This window comes from Carettochelys insculpta, chromosome 3 (genome assembly GCF_033958435.1).
Source record: "Carettochelys insculpta isolate YL-2023 chromosome 3, ASM3395843v1, whole genome shotgun sequence".
In the NCBI taxonomy this organism is placed as follows: Eukaryota; Metazoa; Chordata; order Testudines; family Carettochelyidae; genus Carettochelys; species Carettochelys insculpta.
In genome coordinates, this window is record NC_134139.1 from 27,704,944 (window position 1) to 27,732,630 (window position 27,687).

The 27,687-nt window shown below is 42.0% G+C and overlaps 1 protein-coding gene and 1 pseudogene across 7 annotated transcripts in view; one reads left to right on the forward strand and one right to left on the reverse strand.

Moving 5' to 3' along the window:
• ASB3 (ankyrin repeat and SOCS box containing 3) overlaps positions 1 to 18,072 on the forward strand; it is a 104,313-nt gene extending 86,241 nt beyond the window's left edge. For all 7 annotated transcript variants that reach the window (XM_074989531.1, XM_074989527.1, XM_074989533.1 and 4 more), the window contains 2 exons: positions 2,359 to 2,492; positions 16,231 to 18,072. In XM_074989531.1, the coding sequence (XP_074845632.1) occupies positions 2,359 to 2,492; positions 16,231 to 16,487 (391 nt within the window). In that variant the 3' untranslated portion in view covers positions 16,488 to 18,072. The remainder of the gene's footprint in view (positions 1 to 2,358; positions 2,493 to 16,230) is intronic.
• Positions 18,073 to 20,465: 2,393 nt separating this feature from the next.
• Positions 20,466 to 22,234, reverse strand: LOC142010131 (SCAN domain-containing protein 3-like; annotated as a pseudogene).
• Between the last annotated feature and the right edge of the window lie 5,453 nt (positions 22,235 to 27,687).

The following is a 27,687-nucleotide window of genomic DNA, read 5'->3' on the forward strand; positions in this document are numbered from 1 at the left end:
AAAGGTCATGCTCAGAACTTTTCTGTTAGTCTGTAAGGTGCCACAGGACCCTTAGTTGCTGTTATAGATCCATGCTAACACGGCTACCCTTCCGATATTTAATGGAGTGGGCCATTCTGTCAATGACCTGAAAGTCTGTGTTTTAATGAAATGGAACATTAACAGTCGTTTACGGAGGGAGTCCACAGAACTGTCATTTATGTTCAAATTGAACACATTAACATGTGGTTTGAACCAGGACAGCAATTACCTGGCCCATTATAAGGACTCTTTTACATACTGTTTTTATTTAACTCTTAATTTCCCCACCTCACACCCCTCTCCTGCCACCCCACTGGTCTTCTGATTTGTCAACCTTGATAACAGTTTTTGGACCTCTGTGCTTTATATATTGAGTCTGTTCTGGTATGGCTATGATCTGAAGAAGTGGGTCTGTCCCACGAAAGCTCATCACCTAATAAATTATTTTGTTAATCTTTAAGGTGCTACTTGACTGCTTTTTTGTTTTCATGAGGATCTAAGTGTATGTGTAGCATGTTTGTAATGATATTTAATTGTAACTGTTATGTTTAAATGAGAAATATTTTATTTATTACTTTAAAATAGAGAAAAATCAATTTTAATAAAATCTGATTTAAATTAAAAATTCCAATTTTTAAATTTTTGTCATACATTTTTATCTATATGTCACTTTTTGTACTGCCAGATAAGTGTTGCTATACTTCTTGCTTGAATTAAATTGTTTAAAAATATTCATGTTAAAGAAAACCCTGCCTCTTACTGTGTAATCTACAAATTTGATACACCTTTGAAACTCTAAATATAATGCTAGTTTTTTCCCCTAGAAAATAATGACAGAGTAGTAGAAAGTAAATGCCATCTGTGTATACGGTTTGATTCACTGTCATTGGCTTTTGATTGTACAACTGTGCAATATAATGGTCTAGTATGATAACAGTAAATTTTACTAGGTGTATCGAAAGAGGAAAGAAAACTCATTGGCTGTGTCTATACAGGCACATATCTTCAAAATAGCCATATTTCGCAGATTACTAATGAGGCGCTGAATTGAATATTAAGCGCCTCATTAGCATTAGGTCGCTTCCAGCTGCGGCACTTTGAAAGCGTGCGGCTGCGTGCAGCTACACAGGGGTCCTTTTTGAAAGGACCCTGCACCTTTCGCAATCCCCTTATCCTGATCACTGATCGGAATAAGGGGATTTTGAAAGGTGCAGGGTCCTTTCCAAAAGGAGCCCGTGTAGCCGCGCGCTTTCAAAAGCGGCGCTTTCGAAGCGCTGTGGCCAGAAGCGTCCTAATGCTAATGAAACACTGAATATTCAATTTAGCGCCTCATTAGTAATCTTTGAAATACGGCTATTTCGAAGATTTGTGCCTGTGTAGACACAGCCATTAAGTCATTAAAGAAAGCAATGCAATCAGACATCTCTCTCCTGTGTATTGTTTAAATAAATGCATTAAAATTACTCTCTTGGGTTAATCCTGAACTAAATTAATGCTGAAAAATAAAATAATAGAAAAAATAAAATAGGTGAGAAGGATTTTTATTATTTTTAGTTAACCAGTACATTTTTGTGTTTCACAGCTTTTTATGTTGTAAACTATTCATTGAGTCAGTTTAAAGTGCAAGAATACATATATAGGTAGAAAATACTTTGTGAAAGTACATATACTGTGCATATATTGTATTTCAGTACATTTCAAATGCTTTTTAAAAAGCATAATACCTTAGATGTCTTGAGTAAAGCAGTTATGCAGTGAAGGCTATTGTTAACAATTTTTAACCCATTATCTTGGAGAACTGAGGTATTAATCACCCTAAAATCAATGTATGCATACAACTAAAATCTTCTTGTAATAATCCCTTAGGCTTTGGTTTGATTATTTTGTAAGTTAAATAGGCCATTCAGCATTTTTTTCCAGGTGTGATGGAAAGGCAAGGTAATGTGTGAGATACTCAATCACCCTGATTTTGAGAGACCTTGCAAAACCTAGTTAGAGATGGAATAAGCAATTCTAGTGGAGGAATGTATTACCTATTGCTAGGGGAGATATATTTTAGAGTGTATTCATTCTCTTACTGTGGAGCTTAATTCCAAAAGTGATGGAGGAAGATATAATTCTTTTAGTAAAATGTTACATTGTCCAACTTTTTATTTATTTATTTATTTATTTATTTATTAATTAAGAATTTCCTTTGACGTAATTCTATGCTTAGGATATTTCTAGGAACTTGTTATAAAAACATAAATCTTGCAGTATGTTTCCTCCTCTCCCCCAAGATTATTTTTATGATGGCATGTACAATAATTGACTTATATGTAACTTTTTATTATGTAGGATTTATTCTGTGAATGATGACATCCTTAATTTCACACTGGAGTTCACTAACTGGAAAAGGCTTCCTCCAGCTATAGAACAAAATCTCTCTCAGCACAAAGAAACATCCAGCTGGGTTCCACATAACCATTTTGGTGAGTAAAACAACGAATCAACTAATTTCTTCACATAACTGTTCACAGAGTTTGAGAGAGGATTAGCTCTTTGGAACAATATGTGCATATTGCAGAATGTAATGTTAGATTGGATAGAAATTTTGTTTTAAGACCTGGGGCAACCAGTTGTTGTTCTAAACTAAGATCATATTTGAATTAATAAAATAAACGGGATAGTAAGTGATATATATGTACATTTATTCCTCGCTATATGAGCACAATTGGTTCCCAACTTTCCGCTTGTAGGTGAAAACTTGTAAGAGGGACATTAAATTACCATTAAAATACATGTAAAAGTGTCTGATTGGTTCCTCATGCTCCAAACTCAGCGAAGGAGTGGCAGCGGGTGCGCTGCTTTGGAAAGGTAAGTGAACCTTGGGTGGCGGGGTTGGAGAGGGTTAAAGGCTGGGGGCAGTTCAGGGCCATGAGTGGGAGGGAGGGTTAAAACCTGTAGGCGGCTCTTGTGGAGGAGGTTGTGGTGGCTTGTTCCTCCTGGCTGCAGCAGAGGTACGGTGGCAGGGTGTGTGTGCAGCGGGCAGGGAGGTTTGGAAGGGGATGGGGTGGGTGTTGGGAGCAGGCTAGGGGGCGTTGCGTGGGGAGCTGTGGGCTGGGGGAATGTTGGGACGGGGTGAGGAGAAGCACGGGGAGTTGCCGCAGGGGGAGTGTTGGGATCGGGCTGGGCAGGACTGAGAATCTCCCCGCTCCCCAACCAGGGACCCGGTGGCTGGCTCGAATGAGTGAGGGAAGTTCACTTGGATAGTGAACAGTGGTAAGTATATGCCTCCCTCGTTTTAGCGAGTACTCGTAAGTAGAGTACTCCGTTAAACAAGGGATGAATGTATTTCTAATTGATACCTTTAGTCAGGATTATCCTCTTAATGTAATTACTGAAATACAGATTGAATAAAAATTTGTCTAATTTATCTTCATATCTTCTTCCTGCTTGATCCTTCAATGGAGTTTTAATTCTGTTTTGTATAGTAAACTATTTTGTTATAGAAATTCATGCAGTGTTCTAAATTTAGCATTAGGACTTCACTTCAGGATCAGCTGGGAGAAAGACAAGTTATTATTGGTAATTACCAAACTTAGTAAGAGGAATATGAAATTGTTTCTTAAAATATATGTTTTCCAATATTAAAAAATACGAAAATAGCAGACTTAAATGTGTTCCATTTATGTTAGATATTCCTAAATTTTTGAAAGTCTCCTTTTGAAGTTCTAGTCAAATTGTTAAATGTAGAAGCAGGCCATCGTCAGACAGTGCACCCCATTTCACAGGCCAGACTACTTGCCTAATCAAACCCAGTGAGAAAAGTTGGGGAGCTAGAGAAGTTATCCACAGCAGCCTACATTTTTTGTTAATGTTCAGTCAGCTGCAATCAGATAGGGAGAGAAGGCAGGCATGTTGAGGTGCATCCTGCCCATATGTGGCATGTTACACTCAGTGGAGAGTTGGATTTTACTAGATCTCGAATGGGACTAAGAAGCCCCAAAGAGTTAATATCAGAAATTAAAATTGAGATTTTGTGCTAAATATACAAGAACCTGTCAGCATACCTCAATTACAATATGTTTATTTCAAGCACTCAGGATGAATAGCTTTAATTATTGTAGGTGAAACTTGTCTCTGTGCAGAAGGATAGTACTGCTCTATATACAATTTAACTTCCACTGTTGTCATGTTTTGACACTTTCATGGGTTTCTATGAGTATGTCTGTACTGTAATTAAAAACCCATGACTAGCCCATGCCAGGTGACTCAGGATAATGGGCTTGGATTAAGGTCCTGTTTAATTGCACTGTATACATATGGGTTTGGGCTGGAGCCTGGGTACTGAAATACTCCAACCTTACAATGCTGTATGCCTAAGCTCCAGCCTGAGCTCAAACATATATACTTCGGTGAAATGGATCTTTAGACCAAGTCATCTGTCATGGACCATCACAGGTGCTAATTGTAGTGTAGACATACCTTATATGATGAGCATTTGTACTCTTGGGGTACATCTATATTGCAGCGTAAGCCCACATCTAGTATAACTTGAGTTAGTTGTTCTTGAGTTTAACTGAAGGCTTGAACTTTTACACTTATTTATAATCCCAGATAGGAACTGTTGAACCATCCGTCTCAACCTGGGGCTCAAGTGTCTACACTGGATTTTGTGGTCCCAAATCCAGCTATTCCTATACTAGACTTTCTAGTGCCCTCCAAAAGATATGACCACTCTAGCCCTTTGTTCATTGTATAGCATGGGAAAATTTGACTGCCAAACTGGACTATCTGAGGACTAAAAATAAAATAAAATAAAATAAATCAGCCTATGGGATACTTTTGGTGGACTTGAGAGCACAAGTCCAGTGGGGCTTCAGCTATACTGCAAAACATTAGGGCTTGAACTCTGAGTCCTGGCTTGACTTAGGCTCAGTTCCTTTTGCTCATGGGGTTGCAGAACCTGACTCCAAGCCCTTGCTTAGCACACTCTGGCTGAGTCTACACTTGCCCCCAACTTTGAAGGGGGCATGTTAATCAGGGTGATGGGAGATTACTAATGAAATGCTTCAGTGAATACACAGCACTTCATCAGGCTAATTCTCACCTGCGGCAGCTTCGAAGTACTGGCATGCACATAGCCACAGGCACTTTGAAGTCCCCACACTACTTCGAAGTGCCTTTACTTGGCAAAATTTTGAGGAGTAAAGGCACTTTGAAGTGCCCATGGCTACATGCTTGCTGGCACTTCGAAGTTTGACACTTTGAAGTTGCCGTGGGGGAGAATTAGCCAAATGAAGTGCTGCATATTCACCACAAAGCTTCATTAGTAATCTCCTGTCACCCTGGTTAACATGCCCCCTTCAAAGTCGGGGGCAAGTATAGACAAGCCCTTTGTGTGTGATGGAAAGAGGATTTGACTTAAATCCAGGCTACATATCCAGGTTTGTACTGCAGAGTAGACGTACCTTTAGTCCTTATCTACACTATACAGTTTTGTCAGCAAAAGGCAACTTTCCTTGACAAAACAACGAAAGTGTCCATGCTACAATGTCAATTTTGCGTAAAAAACAAAACCCCTTTTTCCATGACAAAATAAAACTATCTCAACCAGAGGCATACAGTTTTTTGTGGCAAAACTTTATAAAAAAAAGAGTCTGTATAGAAACCACCCTTTGTTTTGTCACTGTAAATGGCCTCCAGGGGATGTCCCATAGTGCCCATCCTGACCGCTCTGGTATTCAGTTCAAACTCTGCTGCCTTGCAGTCAGGTAAATCGCATCTGTTTCTCTGCCTTTAACAGCCTGGGAATTTTGAAGTTTTATTTTCTGTATGTGTGGTGTGGAGAGCATAAACTGCATCTTCCCCGCTGACCATGCTGGCTCCATGCAGCAAACACTCTCCCACTTGGACAGTATTGGTTTAAACTACTTAAAAAAGGGAAAGTGGGAAAATATTTGGCAAGGTATTGGAACTGATTCTGTGTTTGTTTTGTTCAAATTACGAAGGTTAAAAGTTGCTCAAAGAGGAAGGAGGCAATTGCAGGTCTCTAGTAATTACTTGTATTCAAAGTTTCAAGAACTTTGAGTATGTGATGTTATAGTGCATGTGTATTTAGTGGTCAAAGTATTCAGTGCCACATTGCAAACTTTATTAACCTGTAGAATAAAAAGTCCCTTGGTTACTGTGAGATTGGTTCTCAGCTGTTAGTTCATCAGGTTAAGGATCATAAGCCAAAAGCCATGGTAAATGTGTTAGTCTCAACATCAGAACTAGAGTGATTCTATTAAAATTGTATCTTTGCAAATGTAACACCATCTTTGAGGCATTTTGGTCTCAAAATAGCATAGCTTTTCCAAAAGGTAAAAAAAGAAATTGAACTCAAATGATACAGATAAACTATATATAGACTACACAGATCTGTCCTCAGAAGTTACTGTCGGAAGATATCTTCCTAACGATGCAGACTGAGTGGACAGCTCAGAGGCAACCAAAGGGCCCGTAAGGTCACCTAAGGCGTTCCACCAGCGGCCAGACACTGCCCCAGGTTTTACCCTGCAACCTGTGTCGATTGTCACGGGACCTAGTCCAGTGGGGTTTTCAGGGTGCGTGACGGGCTGTGCTGTTCCCCAGAAAAGATGACAGACAAGGATCAACTTTCCCACAAAAGATTTTATTTCTCAAGACCAGGATTCTTTTTATATTATTCTCTTTTTATATTTGTATTTAAAGTAAACTCTTTATATTCGTTTTATGTCGTTATGCTATGAATACAACTATTAATTCCCCTACTCCCTAAGCCTAGCACAGGATTTGATTGTAGCAGACTAATAGCCTTTAATATATTATGTTATTACAGTAGTCAACTCTACTCTAAACCCTCCTAACTTACTTCGGATCCGGAGGAATACATAATGAAACTCTTCTTCGAATGTCTGTAAGGGAAGAATTATAACAGAACTGTATACTGGTGTTTTTCCTAAATATATTATATTATATTATATTCTCTTTGTATCTTATATGTATATATTATATTATATTCTTTCAAAAAGGATATTTTATCTAAAAGGACTACAGTACAATGAAATGTACTATATTGTATTCCCTTCACCTCAGCGTCCTTACGCCCTTCTACAGCCCTTTCCGCTGGAGGTCGTTCCACCCTAGGCCCAGCTACCTAGGGGAACAGATGGTATAGATAGTATTAAGTGAGGTATGCCCTGTTGGCCAGGCAGGACAGAGGCCTCCAAAAATAGCTCGCGGGGTTCTTTCCCTGTAGGGGCTATTTGCCTTAATACTAAAAAAGCTGCCACTTGGAACTGCCTATGCCGGCCCCCAGTTACGGGAAGCCCTTTACTGCACTGTCCCAAGCTCAGCCTAAATTAATGTACGTACAGTCTCCTCAGACATATAGGTACAGTCTCCTCAGACATCAATAGAAATGGAACTGCCTATGTCGACCCCTAAAGGGCCCTTTACTGCATTGTTCCAAATCCAATTCAAAATACCCTTGAAGGGTTTAACTGCCGTATAATACCCACCAGCAGTTACGTTTAATATCTAAATGGGGTTTTCCCTTTACTGGGTTATCCCCTAAATGCTCTTACCTCTACCCAAGCGAGCTCTACTTAAAGTGAGGGAGCCAACAGTTCTGTATGAATATTAACAATGGCTATAGTCTACACTAGTCTTCTATTTGAGTGCTTAATATAAAGGCTAGGTCCAGTAAGACCGCCTCCTGTGCTTTACAATTACGGCTATAGGAAGTGGGGTTACAAAATCTAAGGCGCGCCCTATTCAAACAATGCTAGAATTCCTGGATCTGCCATAAATGTAACAGCAGCAAGGAATAGTTATTAACAATGTAACTAATAACAATGTTATCGATAACACAAAAAATATTAAATCCAATTCCATAACTAACAATTTAAAATTATTTAACCTAATACCTATGTGTATGTGTGGAGGAGATGTTAAATACCTATACCCTCCTGCTCTTTCCGTCCGGGCGCCGGGCCCGCAGGTCTCCTCCGGATGCTAAGAAGGAAAGCCCTCACGGCGCGCTTGTACGGCAGCCGTGGACAGGCAGACAGAAAACCAAGGGAAGAAGAGGTGGCCAGGGGGAAAAGGCCAACGTGGTAAACAAAAACCCCCTGGCTTAAAAGGCAGCCTGCAGTTCCACTGCTGGCCAGCAGGGACCGGCGGCTGAAGCAGGCAGGCCGCTTGTGCGGCTCACCAGGCAGGGCACCTGCCGGCGCGGTCTGCCCGGTGAGCCTGCCTCAGGCAAAGTTCTGAGGTCTTTGTTAGTGAGTTCAGTTCAGTCTCTTCAGATCTTCCTGGCTGGAGCTCTTCAAAAAGGCTTTGTAGCCGGAGCTCTTCGAAAAGGCTTCTGCGTCCCGCGGCGGCTGGGGAGCGATGATTGACTCACAGGTCCGCTTCAGCTCTCCGCTCCGAGTCTTCGGCCACTAGCAATGTCCAGCTCTTTACGCAGTCCTTTTGGATGTTCCATCCGCTCCTCTTCTCGTCCTCCGGCGGACTGAGGTAGCCGGGGCTGCGCTCCAGAATTTATGGAGCCAGGGCGGACCTGGTTGAACACTCGCAGGTGTCAGGTCCGCACCTGCGTTGCCCTGGCAACCAAGATGCACATTCCACATACATATTCATAAGCATCCTATTTTACCCTATTAGAGCTTCGGATTTCAAACTTACGCTCATGAATATTCAATTAGCTCATACATATGCATTACCAACTGGCAACCCTAACGGTTGCTTCCTATACCTTTTATAGCACCTATGTTACCTAAGCACTTTTATATCCTATTTTAAGACAAATCTTTTTCTATTTATATTTTATTCTTAAGCGGATTGATAGGGAACACTGTTGAGAAGATAAAAATAAAACTCTTTATTTAAAAATGCTCAATACCTCGAGGCTATCTAGTAAAGGGTAGTGGAAGGCACACACACCTCACAGCCCATGGCCAGGGACATGTTCTCTTAAAGAGGAATTTACAACACTTCCGACAAAACTGCTGTCAACAGATTGTGGCCACACACGAAAGCAGATTACTCTGTCGATCTGCTCAGTCGACAGAGAGCAGCCAGACTGCCTAGCTGCTTTCTCAACAGAACAACCAACCAGAAGCACAGCAGGCAGGGTTGCCTGGTATCCAAGAAGCCCTGTCTGACTACAGAGGGCCCCCTGGAGCATCCAGACTGCTTCTCTATCAATAGATTCTGTCAAAAAAGGCATCATGTCTCCTGAGCGAATGGCAGAATGCTGCCAATAGGAGTGCCGCATTCTGTCAATTTACTGTCGACAGAACATATTTGTAATGTGGACGCTCCGTGAATTTTGTCAAAAAAACTCTCTAGCGTAAACATAGCCATAATTAATGACAGTAATATACTTTTCTGTGCATATAAAAGAGAATTAATCACCTGTACCTGTATTTGTTTCATGGGTGCGTATATAAAATATATAGCTGCTTGCAAATCAAGCCTTGTCTTATATCTACACTCACCCCTCATTAAACGAGTACTTTACTCACAAGTACTCGCTTGAACGAGGGACATATTTACTTACCTTTGTTCACTCTACGAGTGAACTCCCCCACTAATATGAGGCTAATCCCCTCCCCTGGCTCCAACCTGCCCTAGTCTGACCCCCTGCCAGCTGTGTGGCCCCAATCCCAGGCAGCCTGACCCCCCCCAATCGCCCCACAGCAGCCTGACCCCCCCCATCCCTCTGCAGCAGCCTGATCCTCACCACCTGTACCTCTGCCAGCCCTGCAGCAGCCCGACCCCCCCACCCTCCAGCCACCCTGTGGCAGCCTGATCCCCCCTGTACCTCTACTGGCCCTGCAGCAGCCTGAACCCCCTCCCCACTCCGCCACCCCACGGCAGCCAGATACCCCTGCCCTCCACTGCCCCACAGCAGCCCGATCCCCTGCCCTCCACCTCCCCATAGCAGCCCGACCCCCTGCCCTCCGCCATCCCGCAGCAGCCTGATCCGCCCCATACCTCTGCCTCTCCATGGCAGCACGATCCCCTGCTCTCTGCCACCCTGCAGCAGCACGACCCCCTGTCCTCTGTTGCCCCGTGGCAGCACAATCCCCCGCCCTCTGCTGCCCCGTGGCAGCCTGATCCCCTGCCCTCCGCTGCCCCGTGGCAGCCTAATCCAACCCCCCTGCCAGCCCCGCATACTGGACCGCGGCAGCCTGACCCCAGCCTCCCCTCCCCGCCAGCCCGATAGACCTAACCCACCTCAGCCTGACAGCCCCCACCCCCGCTGGACCACACACCCAACCTTCAGTACCCTTAAGCCCCCCACCCATCCGACAGACCCAACTGGCTGCCAGGTGTTAACCCTCCTTCCCACTCATGGCCCCAAACTGCCCTCAGCCTTTAACCGTCTCCAACCCCCCAACCCAAGGTTCACTTACCTTTCAAAAGCAGCGCCACCTGCTGCCACTCCTTCGACCAGCTCTAGAAACCAATCAGAGACTTTTACATATATTAGTGGTAATTTAGTGTCCCTCTTCCAAGTTTTCACCTACGAGCACAAAGTTGGGAACCAATTGTGCTCATACAGCAAGAGATGAGTGTATTTACTGTTGTAATGTTTGAAACATCAAAAAGAGCAGTGCTTCCTTAAGCCACACACATATTGCCATCCTGAGACATTAAAAAGCAATGAGTGTGCACAGAACTCCCTCCCAGCTTATGAAACTGACTTTAAACTCACAGGGTTAAAATGATATGTTTGATGGTCTCTTTATTTATGTTGTGCCTATTAAATCTTTAGGGTTTACATTTTCAAGGTTTTCTTCTCAGCAGGAGGGCTAAATCTTTTTTTAAATTGGTTGAGATTCTCATGTAACCATATTACTTTAAGAACGGTACTTCAACAAGAACACTGAATATTCTGAGATTTGTGATAAAGTTGCACGTGCCCCTTTTCAGATACAAGCAAAAGCTATAAAAAGAACTTTGGCATGCATGTATCCATATCTGTTTCTGCTAAATGGAAAAAAAATATTGGGTTCAGTAGACGGATTTGCAGAGGCAATGTTCCTAAAGAGGCGATGCCTGCAAAATAACTTTTTTCTTTTTTCTTTGCTAATTGTCTGCAGAACTTCACAATCCCGGGATGCAAAAAAAACCCCAAACCTAATGTTAATAATCCCAGCAGGAGGACAGATGAGGACTAATTTAAACAATGATTACAGAACTGCTCTCTGAAGGAAGCATTATAAGAAAATAATGCCTGGCTGCAATTCAGGTGGTAGTTTTACAAATCTTAGTCCTAGGTACACTAAGGCTGGGTCTACATGTGCCCCTTCCTTTCGAAAGGGGCATGTTAATGAGCAGGTTCGAAATATGCTAATGAGGCACTGCAATGAATATGCAGCACTTCATTAGCATAATGGCAGCTGCAGCAATTCAAAAGTGCGGCTTTTCGAATTGCATGCCGCCTGTGGAGACGGGACCTTCCAAAAGGACCCCCCCCCAAGTTTTCGAAAGCCCTTCTTCCTATCTGGTGATCGGAAGAAGGGCTTTCGAAAACTGGGGGGGGTCCTTTCAGAAGGTCCCGTCTCCACAGGTGGTGCGTGATTCAAAAAGCTGCACTTTTGAATCGCCGCAGCTGCCATTATGCTAATGAGGAGATGCACATTCATTGCAGCACCTCATTAACATATTTCGAACCTGCTCATTAACATGCCCCTTTCAAAAGGAAGGGGCACATGTAGACCCAGCCTGAGAATGCCACTGAAGCTGTAACGAGGTCTAGTTAGAGTGAGGTATCTGACCGAAAGGAGTACTAGGTAGATAATAACCAGCCTGCATATATAGCCTAATCCATTTAAAAATCATTGCATAAAACTAAGATTCGTTTGTATGGGAAGAGTGAAATGAGAGCATTTGGTTTTGTCTTGCCCTTTTCATTAGTCTCAGTTGCTGAATAGTTTTGTTAAATTGTTTGGGAGCACTAGTATGCCGGTGATATGCTACCCTGTTCCTAGTCTGTAATGGGGTGGGCTCGTACATTGTGAAAGTGTGGATAGTAGAAGGCATTCTGGAGGAATAAACTGTTAAGACTCTTGCTTCATCTTTAGCTCACAGTGTACTCTTCAATTTTGCTAAGATCTGCTGGTTTCTTTTTTGGCATCTGTTGCAATATATGAGAAACAAGAGCCTAGCTCTGAATTTATTTGCTTTAGTTGGTTTTATGTCAGTCCTTTGGCATAGTTTTTGTATGCATTGATAAAAAATGTATAATCCAGGTCTTGCATTGAGCCAGTTGTTGCCACATCAACATTTTTTCATCAATGCTGTAGGCTGCTCACTTAGATAGGTGAAATATGATATTGAACAACGGTAGTGCTAGGGGGTGACTGTAGGCTCTTGTTTCCTGAGTTATTGACTTTCTCTTCTCCCTTAGAACAAAACTGATGTCCACTCCTTACCAGGGGATATCTCTACAGAAGGTGGGAGAATACTTGTTACACTTAGTAGAGAGACACACACCAGCTCCTCAGTTATTATGGCATAGAGAGGAACTTGTAAAGTTTGTGGATGACAGCAAACTGGCAGGAGTTGCAAATGGTTTGGAGGAGGAGAATATAATTCAAAATGATCTGGTCAAACAGGAGAAATGGTTTGAGGTAAATAAGATGAAATTCAATAAAGAAAAGTGTAAAGTGCTCCACTGAGGAAGGAACAATCAGTTTCACACATACAAACTGGGCAAAGACTGCTTAGGAAATAGAATTGCAGAAAGGGACCTAGGTGTCATACTGAACTGCAAGCCAAATATGAGTCAATAGTGTGATATTGTTGCCTAAAAAGCAAACATAATTCTGGGATGTATTTACAGGATTGTTGTTAGCAAGACATGAGAAGTAATTCTTCCACTCTACTCTGCTCTGATAAGGCCTCAAATAGAGCACTGTGCCCAGTTCTAGGCACCACATTTCAGGAAAGATGTGGAGCAATTGAAGAAGGTCCAGAGAAGAGCAACAAAAATGTCTAGAAAGATCTACAAACATAGTCTATGAGGAAAGATTGCTTAGTCTGGTAAAGAGAAGACCAAGAGGGAACATAAGTTTTCAATACAGTAAACTCTTTCATATCCAGCAGCCCTGGAATTGGGAGGTTATCAGTTCTTCCAATATGCCAGATATGTGGGAGGGTCCAGTGTGCTATAGCCTGGGTGGGCACCATGCAGGGAACCGTACTGGGTGGCGTGCATCACTACAAGCCACCCTGGGTGGGGCACTGCTATGGGCATCTTGTGCATTACCGTGCCACGTGGGGAGCCACTCTAGGCGTCCCGTGCATGATTGTATCATGTGGAGAGCCGCTCTGAGCAGTGGGCACCTGGGCAGGAGAATGGAGGAGCCACCAGCTGCACATATATATGATGGATGCTGGTTAATTGAGAAGTCTGGTTGTTTGAGAAGTCTGGTTTGTTTGCTGGTTAATTGAGAAGTCCGGTTAAACAGAGTTTACTGTATTTAAAATGTAATGGGGAGGAAGAAAAATTATTCTCCTTTACGTTTCATGATAGAGCGTGAAGCAGAGGGCTTGATGTTCAGCAAGAGAGGTTTAAATTGGACATTAGGAGTGTCTACATTAGCCCCCTCCTTCGAAGAGGGCGTGTAAATGAGCCCAAGCAGCAAATAGCAATGAGGTGCTGCGCTGCATACGCAGCACCTCATTAGTCTAATTCCTGCTGCGCAAACTTTGAAGTTGCTAACTTCGAAGCACTGGCAACCCATGTAGCTGCGGGCACTTCAAAAGTAACTGCAACTTCCAAGTGTCCTTACTCCCAGATTTGTTTATTTCCACGTAGAGCACAGATAAGCCTGCACTCTTCTATTTTATAAAAGTTCTCCTTGCTCTGTCACACTCCTGTTCTTGAGATAAAGGTCAGCCAATTATATATGGAAGCACATAGCCACACACTATCCATTGAGTGAGCGTGGGAAGGAGCATGATCATCACTTGCTAAGTAGACCAACAGAAGAATGAAATGCCATCTGTTAATAATGAAAAGGTTCATTTAAACTCTGATCAGAAGTTGTTTTCTCCTATCTTTTGTATGGATTGGCTTGTATAATGTAAGGTCAGCGTGTTGATAGTTTTTAATTTAATTACTCTTCTCTCCATATCTTGTCCCTCTCCATCAGCACACTCAATAGATAGGAGATGTCCTCTTTTAATCTTGATTTTCCTCTTACTCCCCCATATAATATTCCCTTCATCCAGACTTCCTTTTTCTAATGTTTGAATTCCTGACGACATTTACTAACTCCATTGCCTCTCTTCTTCCTTTCTGCCACTGAGCACTGTTGGCAAAAAATCTGACAAGCTGATTTTTGTTGTGCTTTTAAATCTTCCTTAATTTCCAATCAAACTGTGCTCTTCCTTCTGTGAGCAAGTCCTAATGCCATTCTGAAGAGCTGGTATTTGACATTAATCAGGCCTTCCATTTTAAACCAAGTTTGGTCCTTCCCACTGCACCCCTTCCCACTGCACCCAAATTTAGCAATCTTACCTAATGGTTTTGACATTTTTTATTGTCTCAAGGCAAAAATCTTCTAGAAATGAGAGGCAAATCTGAGGGACTGGGGAGTCCAAAATGATACAAACTCATTTGATGGATGTCTTTCTAATTTATTTATTTTTTGCTCGTTATGATTCAAAAATGGCTTGGCCTAAATACTTCAGACCTGGTTTAAACATTGGCCTTGGCAAAATCATTCTAGATGACTATACCACTTTGCTTCCCCAGATTGGTGGTAGGCCTTGGTAAAAATTAGAATCAGACTGTTAACGTGTTAAATAGTGACTTTTTAATAAGATTGTGACCAAGAGATTGATGGTGAGAAATATGAGATTTTTTTATAATATAAGAGAGGGAAGGTGAGAGGGAAGGACGTGAAAGGAGAGAATTATAGTGTGGAAGACTCAACACAATAAAGTGTCACGGTCTTCTCTTTCTCTTATATAAAAAGAAATATTTTTGTTCTCTCCTGTTGTTGGTATGAAACAAAAATTAAGCTTGTACCAGGCTATGATAGTCCCTAACGTTATAGAGCATCTGTGGAGACCCTGCTGTTCATTCATCTTTTAGCAGATTGGTCATTCTTAATTAATCAGATCTTGTAGCAGTATTTTAGGTAAAACAAAGGCTTAATGTATTATATGAAGGCTTAAAGCTGTATTCCAACATCTGTATGATCGATTTATTTACTCGGCACGTGCGGTGTGGTTAAGCCCAGCCACAGGATTCTAATCAATGGTGTTCAAGGCACAAAGACCTCCAGGATGTTTAATCATTCTGCCTTCTTTAGCAATGTGTTTGTGGCTGCCCACATGGACATAATGGACTCTCTCTAAAATAACACCAAAATTCTGCTGCTGCATCGGTATGAAATACTAACAATGTATCACAATACATGTACAATATATATTCTGCGTGTTAATACACCACTTCACTCATTGGCTGCAGTTTGATGGGACACAGATATATAGCAATATAGATACAGTATAGTTCATATGCATATGTGTGAAAGAGGAGTTTGCAGAGGGATTGTTTATGACTTCTAATTTCACACTAAAACATAATAGCCAACACAATAGGTTAACACAACTCACAGGTATGCTGAACAAACATGTATTTGTGAGTCTTGGTTCATTAAAGGAGAAGCTGATTAGTAATAGCTTGAACGATAATCAGAAAAGATGACAATCATATTATCTTCAACCAATTACTTTTGCTATCAGTACTGACTCTTTTCTCCCCTCAGTAAATTGGTGTTTCCATTGTTGAATTTCCATAATCTCAATTAATTTTGTTTCTCCCTCTGTGTACCTACTATGACGACTGCTAATCTCTCTCCAAGCAACTGGCAGTTCAGGCGAGTTGAATGGAACATTTTAGTAAAGGGTGAAAAAGTTCGATTTCATGGATATCAAGATTAAAGAGTTTTTATCTAACTGATACAGAAAAATTCTAACACACTGGTTTTAAAGGTGTTAGGCTTTTTCTTACATTAGAATTCTGATTAATCCTCTGCCAAGTGGTTTATTTAATGTTTTTTAAACAAAGGAGAGCTGCTTGAGAGAAGCAAAGACATAAACACACAGATTAATTCAGTAATTCTTTTCCTCAGTTTGATTTTTTTGTTTCTCACATTTTCTGTCATTTTTCAGCCTATATCCCTTCCTTGGCACACCTTTGTCGTCTTGAGATCCGGTACATTTTAAAAAATGAACACTTACGATCTGACCAGTTTATACGTAAGTTGCCATTGCCCACTTGTCTACAGGACTATCTGCTATATTTAGATATATTGAGAATAAATGGCATTCCAGAACTCGTGGATGTTCAGGATGTATGGGGTGAAGGAACACTGCACCCAACTCATTCTAGTTCCGAAGATTGCAAGAAGGAAAGCATGTGTAGCTGATGTATGATAGCCTGGCTGCCTGACACTGGACCCAAATGGTACAGACTTTATGAATGTCAATTAGCAGACAACACGGGGAAGCTACTGCTTCAGCATATTTGCTACTCTAGTATAAGGTTTTTTTCACGTTGTTGTTTTATATTTTTATTAAAAGTAGGCTGCAAATTATTGTCTCAACTACATAGAAAGCTTTTAAAGAATCTGTTCAAGTCCCTTCATTTATATTCTTTATCTCAAATGAAAATTCCTTTTTCTTATGAGGTAAAATCAGTACCTTTGGTAAACATAAGTTCTCGATTGCATTCCTGGTGGTCACTAATGTGAAAAATGCTATCCTAGTATTATCGTTTAAAAAAAAAATTGTGTGGAGAAATAGGTCTGGAGAGCCAGACAAAATCACTGAATATCCAAAAGGAAGTGCTTGTTGAGGTAAGTCTGGTCTTTGTGTTGATGGACAATAGTCTGTTTTAATTTGTATAAACTAATGCATTAATAGTTGCTTTTGTTCTGCCTTGTATGAGACTTAGGCTATTCATTTCATTATAAAAATATACACAGTACTTTATTTGCAAAATAATAATACTTCCTTCCTCTTGACTTTAAAGACACGTAAATGACATTTTTGGTACATAAGAGATGTAGATCCTGGTTTGTGTGTATACTCAATAGAAGAAAAAGCAATATTCAGGTTAGTGTTTGAACAGCATACACAACAATGATATTTGGAATGATGTTACAGTAGAATTGAAATCCTGCAATAATCCCAAATTTCATGTTCACATTCATGGACTATTTAGTCTAGTTTCTTAGTAATTAGAGTACAAAAAGAATTTAGGTTCAATATGAATGTGGTGAGCTGTCCTAATTATTCTAATTATCAGGAGATTAAGCACTTCATGTTCAGTGATCCCACATCTGCGTGTTGCAAAGAGAAATTAAATCTGCTGAATGCATTTATTTTTTCTTTAATTAGATAGCATTTACAGTCCCTCTTTTGCTTGGTAATGACTGACTTCTGGTCCTGTTGGATATTTCTGGAAATGGAAAGTCTGTTCTTGCTGGATATCGTGACTTCTGCTACCAAAGTCCCAACTGTGTCATGTATATAGAGTTGACCATGGTCACGAATGTAAATATTTGTGGATATTGCAGTTTACATTTAAAAAATTACTGCTGGATTAGAAAAGTTAGTCATTCTTCATAAATGAAAATGCAAACTATGAACATGAGTGATAATAATCACCTCAAATTCCTTTTTACACTCAAAAGATCTTATTATCTTAAATACCTTTTATTTACGTATGGTTTGTACAGAGAGGAATTTGGTAACACGGTGTAGAGCTGTTTCTATGTACTTTGCTGTAATGGAGTGCATATGTGCATTGTTAGTATACAATGCTAATGTTATAATCATTGATATTGCTTATATTGTTGATGTGTTATCAACCCTTTTGTCTGATTCAATAAATAATTTAAGAAGAAAATTTCCATGGTGGTGGTTTTTATGAAATTTCAACATGCTTGCCATCTGCTCAGTCTAGGTTAGTCTCCCTTCAGTTATAATTTTTATAGGGATGGTTCTCAAATATTTATAGCGTGCACATTGTATTATATAAGTAACTGTCCAAAGACCTAGACTGTCACTTCCAGATCCATTAATTTATGCTTATACAGTGTAAATATATTGACAGCACAATTTCTGAATCACAGATTTACAGTGCTTTCTTATACTTTGTTTAGAAAGTAACAGAGAGATAGCCATGTTAGTCTGTATCTGAAGAAGTGGATCTGTCCCACAAAAGCTCACCACCTAATAAATTATTTTGTTATTCTTTAAAGTGCCACTGGACTGCCATTTTGTTTTGTTTAGAAACACTCTGTACACTCTGCGCCTTGCAGGCTCCATTGTATTAATCTGTGCTGTAGTACTTAATCTGAGGCTATTGCAAAGATTTGCATATGTCTCCTCTCCTAATGCAAATATCTCTGAGAATCTTCACACATGAGAGACCACCTGTTCTTGCAACACTGCACATAGGTTCCTTAAAACTCAGAAGCACAGGTGATATGCAATCTGCTTCTGATAGGGTTCTGTTCTGCTCAGGCTGTGGTGACATGGTCAGGGCAGATGGGGAAATTGTGCTCTATCCTGGGAGTAAGCAGGGCTTCCCATGTAATTGTATGTCTGAGCTGCTGTGGGTCAGGTTGGGTCCAGACCCTTTGTCCCTGCTGTATTCTCAGTGGTCTTCTTCTGGGCCCAGCCAATTTAGAGGAGCAAGCTGCCTAAACTGAATCCGGAGCGGTAACATCTGGGAGTGTTTCATTTGGAACAAAGAGGTTTGGGATTGGGGGTTCTGGTGGAAGGGAACTAGGAGTTGGGGTACTGGGCACTGAGATAGAAGGGGGATTGTCTTGTCAAGCAGATTTGAATTGAGAGCTGGAGAGCTCTCGGAGGGGAAGAAGGCAGATCTGATGAGGAGTTCTAGTGGGGAGAAATGGGTCTTGGTGGACAAAGAGATTAGGAATAGGAACCAGGGATTTCTCATATTAAGGAAATGCAGTAGATCTCATCTACCTGGATTTTAGTTAAAATTTGATAGTTCACTGCAGGAAATCCTTTGTTAAAATAGAAAAGAATGGTGTAATTCAAGACTCAAGACAGGTGAGGAACTGGTCAAAGGGAAGGTCATGTTGAAATTAATGTGAACTGTCAGTCTGGAGGAGGTTACTATCAAGGGTTCCTCAAAGATTGGTTTTAAGACCAATCTTACTAACATTTTCATTAACGACCTTGTCACAAAAAGTGGGAGTATACTAATAACATTTGTGGATGTTACAAAGTAGCTGAGTATTGCTGATGCGGAGGAGATATTAGACTATCATAGGCTATGTCTACACTAGCCCCAAACTTTGAAATGGCCATATAAATGGCCATTTCGAAATTTACTAACGAAGCACTGAAATACATATTCAGCGCCTCATTAGCATGCAGGTGGCCGTGGCACTTCGAAATTGACGTGGCTCGCTGCAGCGCAGCTCATCCCAACGGGGCTCCTTTCCGGAAGGACCCCGGCTACTTCGAAGTCCCCTTATTCCTGTGAGCAGATGGGAATAAGGGGACTTCGAAGTAGGCAGGGTCCTTTCGAAAAGGAGCCCCGTTGGGACGAGCCACGTGGTGGGGAGCCGTGTCAATTTCGAAGTGCCACAGCTGCCCGCATGCTAATGAGGTGCTGAATATGTATTTCAGCGCTTCATTAGTAAACTTCGAAATGGCCATGTGAATGGCCATTTCGAAGTTTGGGGCTAGTGTAGACATAGCCTATGATAGTCTAATATCTAATATTTACATATTACATATCATAGCCTATGATAGTCTAATATCTAATATTTACATGGCCATTTCGAAGTTTGGGGTAGTGTAGACACGGCCATACAAAATTTGGGCGAACTTGAAAACTGGAGTTATGGAAAAAGGATGCAATTTAATACAGGTTGAACCTCTCTAATCCAGCAAACTCTTGTCTGGCAACATTTGTGGTGCAGCATGATATTAGTTAGCTGGATGTCCATTTATCATGGCATAGCCAAATTTTCTGTGGGTCTGAAAAAGTTTGCTTGCAGCCATCAGTCCTGGTTCTTAGTGTTCTGTGCTGTTATTTAGCTCTAATTTGCCACTAAAGGTCTTCTAAGAACCCAGTAAGCAGTGGAAATGTTAGTAATGTTGCTATACCAGTGATTCCCAAGCTTTTTGGTATCACACCCCACCTTTCGATGCTTGAGAGACCCTCATGCCCCTCCACCTCTTTTTACCATCATCCATCCCACTTTAACAAAAAATTGAATTCATAATTTAAAATAAACACAAAAATTGATATAAAATGTCATTTAAAAATAAAAATAAGCACAAATAGTTTTTCTTGGTCCAAAAATTTAATAAAAATTTAATTTAATACCAGAAACAGCAGAAACAAAATGAATTTAATGTGAAGGATGATGCTGCATTTTCTTCACAAATTGGGAAATCCTAGGTTTGAAAGATGATAGTGTGCAAAACAAATCGCTTTTGACATCCAGTCGATTTGCATTTCATTTTTAAGGTGACTAAACTTGAAAAGCTTTTTTCACAGAGGTACATTGATGAAAATGGAAGAATAATACGTAGTGCTTCTTCTCCAACTTTCGAGTACATTGGGAAATATTTTATCCAAAATTCTTCCAAGCTTGAGTTTTCAAAATTATCTTTTGCACTTGAATCATATTTTATTTCAATTGCTTCTTCTTGTAATACTTCTGGCAATGAATCAACATCAATGTTGATTGGGCTGCATACTAATTTATGAATGGAGTTGCCAGAAAAGTTGTCTGGAAAATAGTGGATGAACTCGTCAGCAAGGAAGTGCAGATGAAACACAATTTTGTTCCTCACATTCTCTTTACAAAGTTCTTGGAAACCTTCATTTTCAGCAAATGATGAAAATGTCAGAAAAGATGAAAAGTTAGGCATCTGAGCTTCTGTTCAATGTTTCCAAAGCTGGATTTTTCAATCAATGCTTTAATGGCATTGTGGTGTGCTATAACGTTTGCAGCATTGCTTCCTTGTAGCTTCAAATTGAGGTTGTTCAAAGATTCAAAAATGTCCACAATGTATGCCAGTGAAAGTTGAAATGTTTGGTCTGTAAATGCATGATATAACTCTTCTTTCTTCCGTTGCTTGAGGAAAATTTCCACTTCAGCTTTCAGTTTCAATAATCTCGAAAGCATGTGTGAAACAAAAGAGTTTTATGATCCGCTCCCAAATCTGTGCAAAGAGCAGCAAAAAGTCTCATATTTAAAGCACTGTTCTTCACAAAATTGACAATTTTGATCGCCAAATTCAAACAGTCATGTAGATCACCTGGAAGGGTTTTAGCAGCCAGCGCTTGTCTGTGTATGACACGGTGAGTTGTGGATACAGCTGGAGTTTTTTCTTTCACTAATGTCACAAATCCAGAGTGAGAGCCAAGCATTGCTGGAGCACCATACGTGCACATACCAACCAGTTTTACCCATGGAAGTGTATTTTCTTAAAAAAAGTCAGAAATCATTTTCATAACATCAGAAACCTTTGATGTGGTTATCAATTCCTTTGAAAAAAGCAGTTCTTCTTTCACAGTTCCAATGTTAATGAATCACACGTAGGCAAGCAACTGACAGTGTTGTGCTATATCTCTGGTATCGTTGCACTGAATTGTGAAAAAAGGAGAAGACAGCACTGCCTCCATAACTTGAAGTTTAAGATTTTCTGCCAGGTCATCGATGCGACGTTTCACGGAATTGTTGGACAGCAAAATTTCTGATAGTTTTCTCTTGGTTTCGACACCAAGCACAATATCAGCTGCTTTCAACAATTAAGGCTGCAGAATTGTTTCTCTGATGATGTGCACTTTCTTGGCTTTAGCGATGAGCAATGACAGTTCATACTATACTTCCACCACTTTGGCTGACTCTTGATGAAAAGCTCCAGTAGCATCCAGGTTCATTCGTTTCAAATTTTGAAGTTTAGAAGCAAAACACTCTTTTGGTTTGTCTGTCAAAGCACTGTGGTGCTTTGTCAAGGGTCGCTCAAGACGACTAGGTCTCAAGGCATCATTGTTGAGAACTGTGTGGCATACTACGCATTGAGGATGATCGATCCCATTGTTTTCTATGACAGTGAAGCCATACTTAATGAACTCTTCATCATGCTTCCTTTTCTTAATTGCCGCCATAATATGTTAAAAAAGTCTATAAAAATAATTTTTCTGATTAGAGTAAATTTAATGGATGCAAGTTACTTTGATCAGTTATTGTGAATGTTTATTTACTGTTATTTTGTAGGGATGTGTCCTGCTTTATATATACCCTACCACAAGTAACCACGCAAGACTGACTACTTACTCCCATGATAGAATACTCCCAAACACTCCTGCGAGCATGCTAGTAAGTTTGAAAAAGTTCCATTGCCTTCTACATCGTTCTTTAGCCTCCCAACCCACCGAACCAGTACCCCATATGTCAAAAGGGAAAAAAAATTAACATTTTATGGTATGAAATTTGAAATTTAAAATTTTTAAAGGCAATGGTCTCCAATATTTTACACCCTAAGATCACTTTTTAAATGTCAGCACAAGCCCCATGACCCCACCCACCACCCTCTCTGTTCCCCTATGGATCTCCACATTACCTCCCTTAGCCAAGCACCACCCTCTGCAGCCAGATACCCTACTCTCCCCCTCCTTCCCAGTCAAACACACTGTTCCCAATCCCACAAACTGCCAGTGACTCAGTGGAGCCATGCCACTTCGAGCTGCGCGCCAACCATACAAGCCTTAGTGCACCGCCAACCTGTGGCCCCCTTACCTCCTGCCAGACCTTGACCCCTGCTGGGCCCCAGTCATGGGCTGCGAAGGCTGGTTCCAGCCACATGCTGGACATGTCCCTGGCCACATGGACATCAGCTCTGCCCCAGTTTGGGAACCCATGTGCTAGACAATATTGACCTCACTTGGTTTTGTAAATTATCTCATTCGGCATCAGTCAGGTCCTATGGGTGCCAGACTAGAGAGGTTCAACCTGTAGTGCAGAGTGCAAGATCATGCTGTAAGGCACCAACACCAAGAATTTTTGCTATAAACTGGGGATTTATCCGTTGGAAGTGATAGAAAAGGAGAAAGACCTGGCTCTATCAGTGATCACAGGATCTCTATTTGCCACTAATATGATGCAGCTAAGAAAAAGGTTAATTCAATCCTATGATATAGCAGGTGATTGGTTTAATTAATCACTGTAGGATTTGGCCATGTACTCAATGGGGATAGGATACCTTCAGTTTTTCAGTGGCTGTCCCACAGCCCTTCCCCAGGACACTAGAATTAGCATATAAATTCAAGATGCTGCTTTCTGCCACAGCTTGCACGCTCCCAGTAAAATTGAAATAGATGGATGCGAAGATGCTGGAGAGGGAACCAAAGATTAACATCGTAGGGGACTTACTTAACCCAAATCAAGCTGGAAGCCTCGGATGTGAACTCAGTACAGACACATTACCCAAAAAGAGAATAATGCCACTGTCCAGCATAATCTACTCTCACTTGGTCACAAGGGAGCATGCCATGGAGAATGACTGCTCTCTTCTGTACCTCTTTCACTGCTCCCATTTTGCACCAATTTTTCCAGATCTCTAATCAAATGATGTCAAATGCAGATGTTTCTGTGCTGAAACATCTGTACAGTCTTCAAGAATAGAAGCAACATACTACAAAAGAGTTCTTCCCTGCTCTACATCTGCCTACTCATGTCAATCTGCATCACCTGGGACATTATGGCAGTATACCACTGCACTAAGATCCTTAACTGGATCACATTCTTTTCAGTTGCTGAAATTATATATCCCTGCAGCCCAGAGGCTTGACATTTTCTATAATTTTGTACGCTTTCTATTTTATGGTGGAAAAAGTGCTTGTGAATGACAAATGACAAGTTTACACTTAAACTGCAGCATAACAGACACTTATGGAAAGCAAACAGTGGGGCAAAGAAAGCTCTTGGAGTAGAGAAATGGTCAGAATGTTTGGTCTGGGAATATACTCTATGCGCTCTTTGTTTTGAGTCAAAATAAATGTCTGTGTCTACAAGGCCATAGGACTACTAGTCTTCAAGTGCTTGCTCGTGTTCATGCAACGTAGGGGGGTGTGTGAACACCACATGCACTGGTGCCGGAAGATTTTTCCTTCAGCAGTACCTGCAGGGGAGCTGGCTCTGGTGTCCCCTGGAGTGCCACACCATATAGGGCACCTCCGGCCCCATCCCTCCTCAGTTCCTTCTTGCTGCCAGTGATGGTGCTTGGAACTAGTGCTTTGTTTTGTTAAGGACCTGTGAGTAGTCACAGAGAGGTAGACATGTTAGTCTGTGTCTTCACAAAACAAAAAAGCAGTCCTGTAGCACCTTAAAGACTAACAAATAAAGTATTAGGTGATGAGCTTTCGTGGGGCAGACCCACTTCTTCAGATCTGTTTTCTGAAGACCTTCTTCATGATCTGAAGAAGTGGGTCTTCCCCCTGAAAGCTCATCACTTAATAAATTATTTTGTTAGTCTTTAAAGTGCTACAGAACTGCTTTTTTGTTTTGTGACCTGTAAATAATTGTAGAGAGCTGTAGATCAGTGCTGTTATTTCCCTGTTTGGGACTTAGCCTGGGGATGGGGCATGCTCTGTTCCCCTGCCTTCAAAGCCTGTGCCTTGTGTCGCAGGCCCATGCCACTGAGTCATCTTCATTTTGATTGCCTTCGAAGTCTTGGTGAAGTCACATCTCATAAGCGCAAGCTCTGCAGGTCCTTTCACCCAAGGACAATTAAAGACAGGGTGAGACACTTAAAAATCCTGCTTATGGAGTCTGCACTCACCCTGCAAGATCAGCAGTCAGACTCTGCACTAAGCACCAGTGCCACAGTGTGGAGCGCTCCATCAGTGCCATCGGTTCAGCATCATAACTCAGTGGCACACAGACAACTGAAGAAGGCCAGGAAGGTCAAGTCACCAGCTCTAAGTAAAGAAAGAGCCAAGAAAGTGGATTGTGCAGTGGATCATGCACTGGAGAACACACTGGCTTTGATGAAGCAGCATAGTCCTGCTTGCTCCCTCGTCCCTTCTCCAATTGTTCACACCTTGTCCACGCTCGAAACATTTCAAGTGGCACAGAGCATTAAGGACATGGTGGAGCTGATGGGCCCTAAGCATAGAGGGAAGACACCATTTGTTCTCCGGTTGTTCAGCAGCCATTGCTCTCATACACCTGTGTGGATGGAGATGATAGCCACCCATAGCTTGGCATGGTCTGAGAGAGACCAGGGCAACATTCCACACCTCAGGCTTCACCAGATACTGGGCACAGACCCGTGGAAGCAAATCCCCATCCCAGCACCATCAGCATGAGGAATTTTGTCACCCCCACTGCCACGCCGTCGTTTGAGGGACATTTCCCCAAGAACTTGGTGCTTCTGCTACTCACTGGCACTCGTGTACCATCTCTGGCAAAGTGGCTCACGGAGATTGAGGTAATTCTCCTGGCAGTGGGCTTCTATCCCAGCATCATTCTCCACCAAATATGAGTAGGTTCTGGTGTTGTCTGTGTCAGATCTCTCCTGGTACTGGAGAGGACGGAGTGCCTGGTCTCCATCATGGTTGTCGCACAGCCTTCACTCATGGAGCGTGGTTTCAGAGTCTGGCTCCATTCCACCAGCACAGCCTTTAGCACTGCCACTGGCACCACGGTTGGTCTCACTGGTCCCCCTACAAGTCACCCGATGGTCCCAGGAACAGTGGCCATCTCGGTGGTATCCTTGGACTCTGTGGGACTTCCCACTGCAGCTGCAAGTGACTCTCATGGTCACTGGTGCATCGGAGGCACCTTTGGCGTCCTCTGAAAGCTAAACCCAGGACTCTGAGGTGACTAAGCTAGTTACCCTACCAGTTGAAGAGGAAACTGGTGACCCTCCACAGGAGCTGAAAGAAGGCTGGGTGGCCCAAGCATCCTCTTCCTCATCTTCTGATGAAGCCATTGTGGCAACACTTCCAGTGGTCTCCCAGGATGACACTAAGGCCCACTGGAACTTTTTAGAGGGAGGCCTCAAACTTGAATCACTCCAGAGGGGAGATAGAGGAGCCTTCAGATTTGCTTTTTAGAGTCTTGAGCCAGGCAGCTTTGGCAAGAGTTGTGTTCCCACTGCATGAAGGGACAGCCAAGATCTCCAAGTCTCTCTGGCAAACCTTGTCTTCTTTCCCACCAATTTCAAAGTGGGTGAAAAGAAAGCACTTCATTCCTGAAAAAGGGCATGAGTACTTGTATACCCACGTAGCACCAAATTCTCTGGTAACAGAATTGGTAAATTACCAGGAGCACCAAGGTCAGCCTGCCTCTACTCTTTAAAATAAAGACTTAAAGCATTTGGACTTGTTTTGTTGCAAATTTTATTCATTGGCCAGTTTTCAATATAGGGTGGCAAACAAACAGGCACTCTTCACCCAATGTGACTTGAATGTGTGGCAGGCAATTTCTAGGTTCAAGGCAATTCTTCCTGAGGGCTCCAAGAGGGAGTTCTCAAGGCCCTCACAGAGGAAGGTTCCTTAACAGCCAGAGCAGTGCAGGAGGCAGCCACTGATGCAGCAGACTCTGCTGCCAGAACTATGGCCTCTGTGTTCACCATGAGGAAGGTCTCATGGCTCCTGTTGGGGTTGTTCCTGGAGGTGCAGAACTCTACCCAGGACCTCATTTGCACAAGAGATGGATACTAAATTGCCTGGGCTGAAGGACTCCAATCCAATTTTGAAGACCCCGAGCCTCTACATCCTGATTCGAGAAAACAGAAATGTAAGCTCCAGCCATCTCAACCTAAAGCTTCTTACCGCCAGAAAGAGCAGCCTCGAGGGAAACTTAAGGCTTTCAAGAGAAGGTCAGGTCACCCTTAACAGATACAGACCACCTCCGTGCAACTGGAACAGTCCAGCAAGTGCCCCTTTTGAGGGTACACTCAAGGGCAACACCCCTGTTGGTCCATATACTCCCTGTTTCTTTTCATTTCAATGACATTTCTTTCTCACAGCCTGGAGGACCATTACTACAGACTGCAGGGTCCTGGCCACTGTTAGGCACTGCTGTACCCTACAGCTGGCTTCTACTCCACCTCCCATCCTATCTTCAGGGACCCCTTTCAGGAACATCAGCTCAAGCAGAAGATGCTGGAGTTGCTGCATGTCAAAGCGGTGGTGGAGATGCTGCTACAGAACAAGAAGAGGCGTTTCTATTCTCACTACTTTTCAATCCCTCTTCCACAACCTCCCTTGCCAATGTTCCCATTCAGGATATCTGCAAGGCAGCAATGTGGCCTTCCATCCACACATTTATGTCCCATTATGTCATCATGCAGAAGGTGAGGGATGACACAGGCTTCAGAAGGGCTGTATTGCAATCTACAGTTCGTAAGGAAACTCCTCCTGCCTCTGTGGACATTGCTTGCAGTCACCTATGTTGAATGGATGTCAGCAATCACGTAAAGAAGAGTGAGACATCCTGATGTTGTCTGTGTCAGATCTCTCCTGGTATTGGAAAGGATCGAGTGCCTGGTCCCCATCATGGGTGTCACACAGTGTTACATCTTTCAGTTACTGGTGTTCTTCAAGATGTGTTG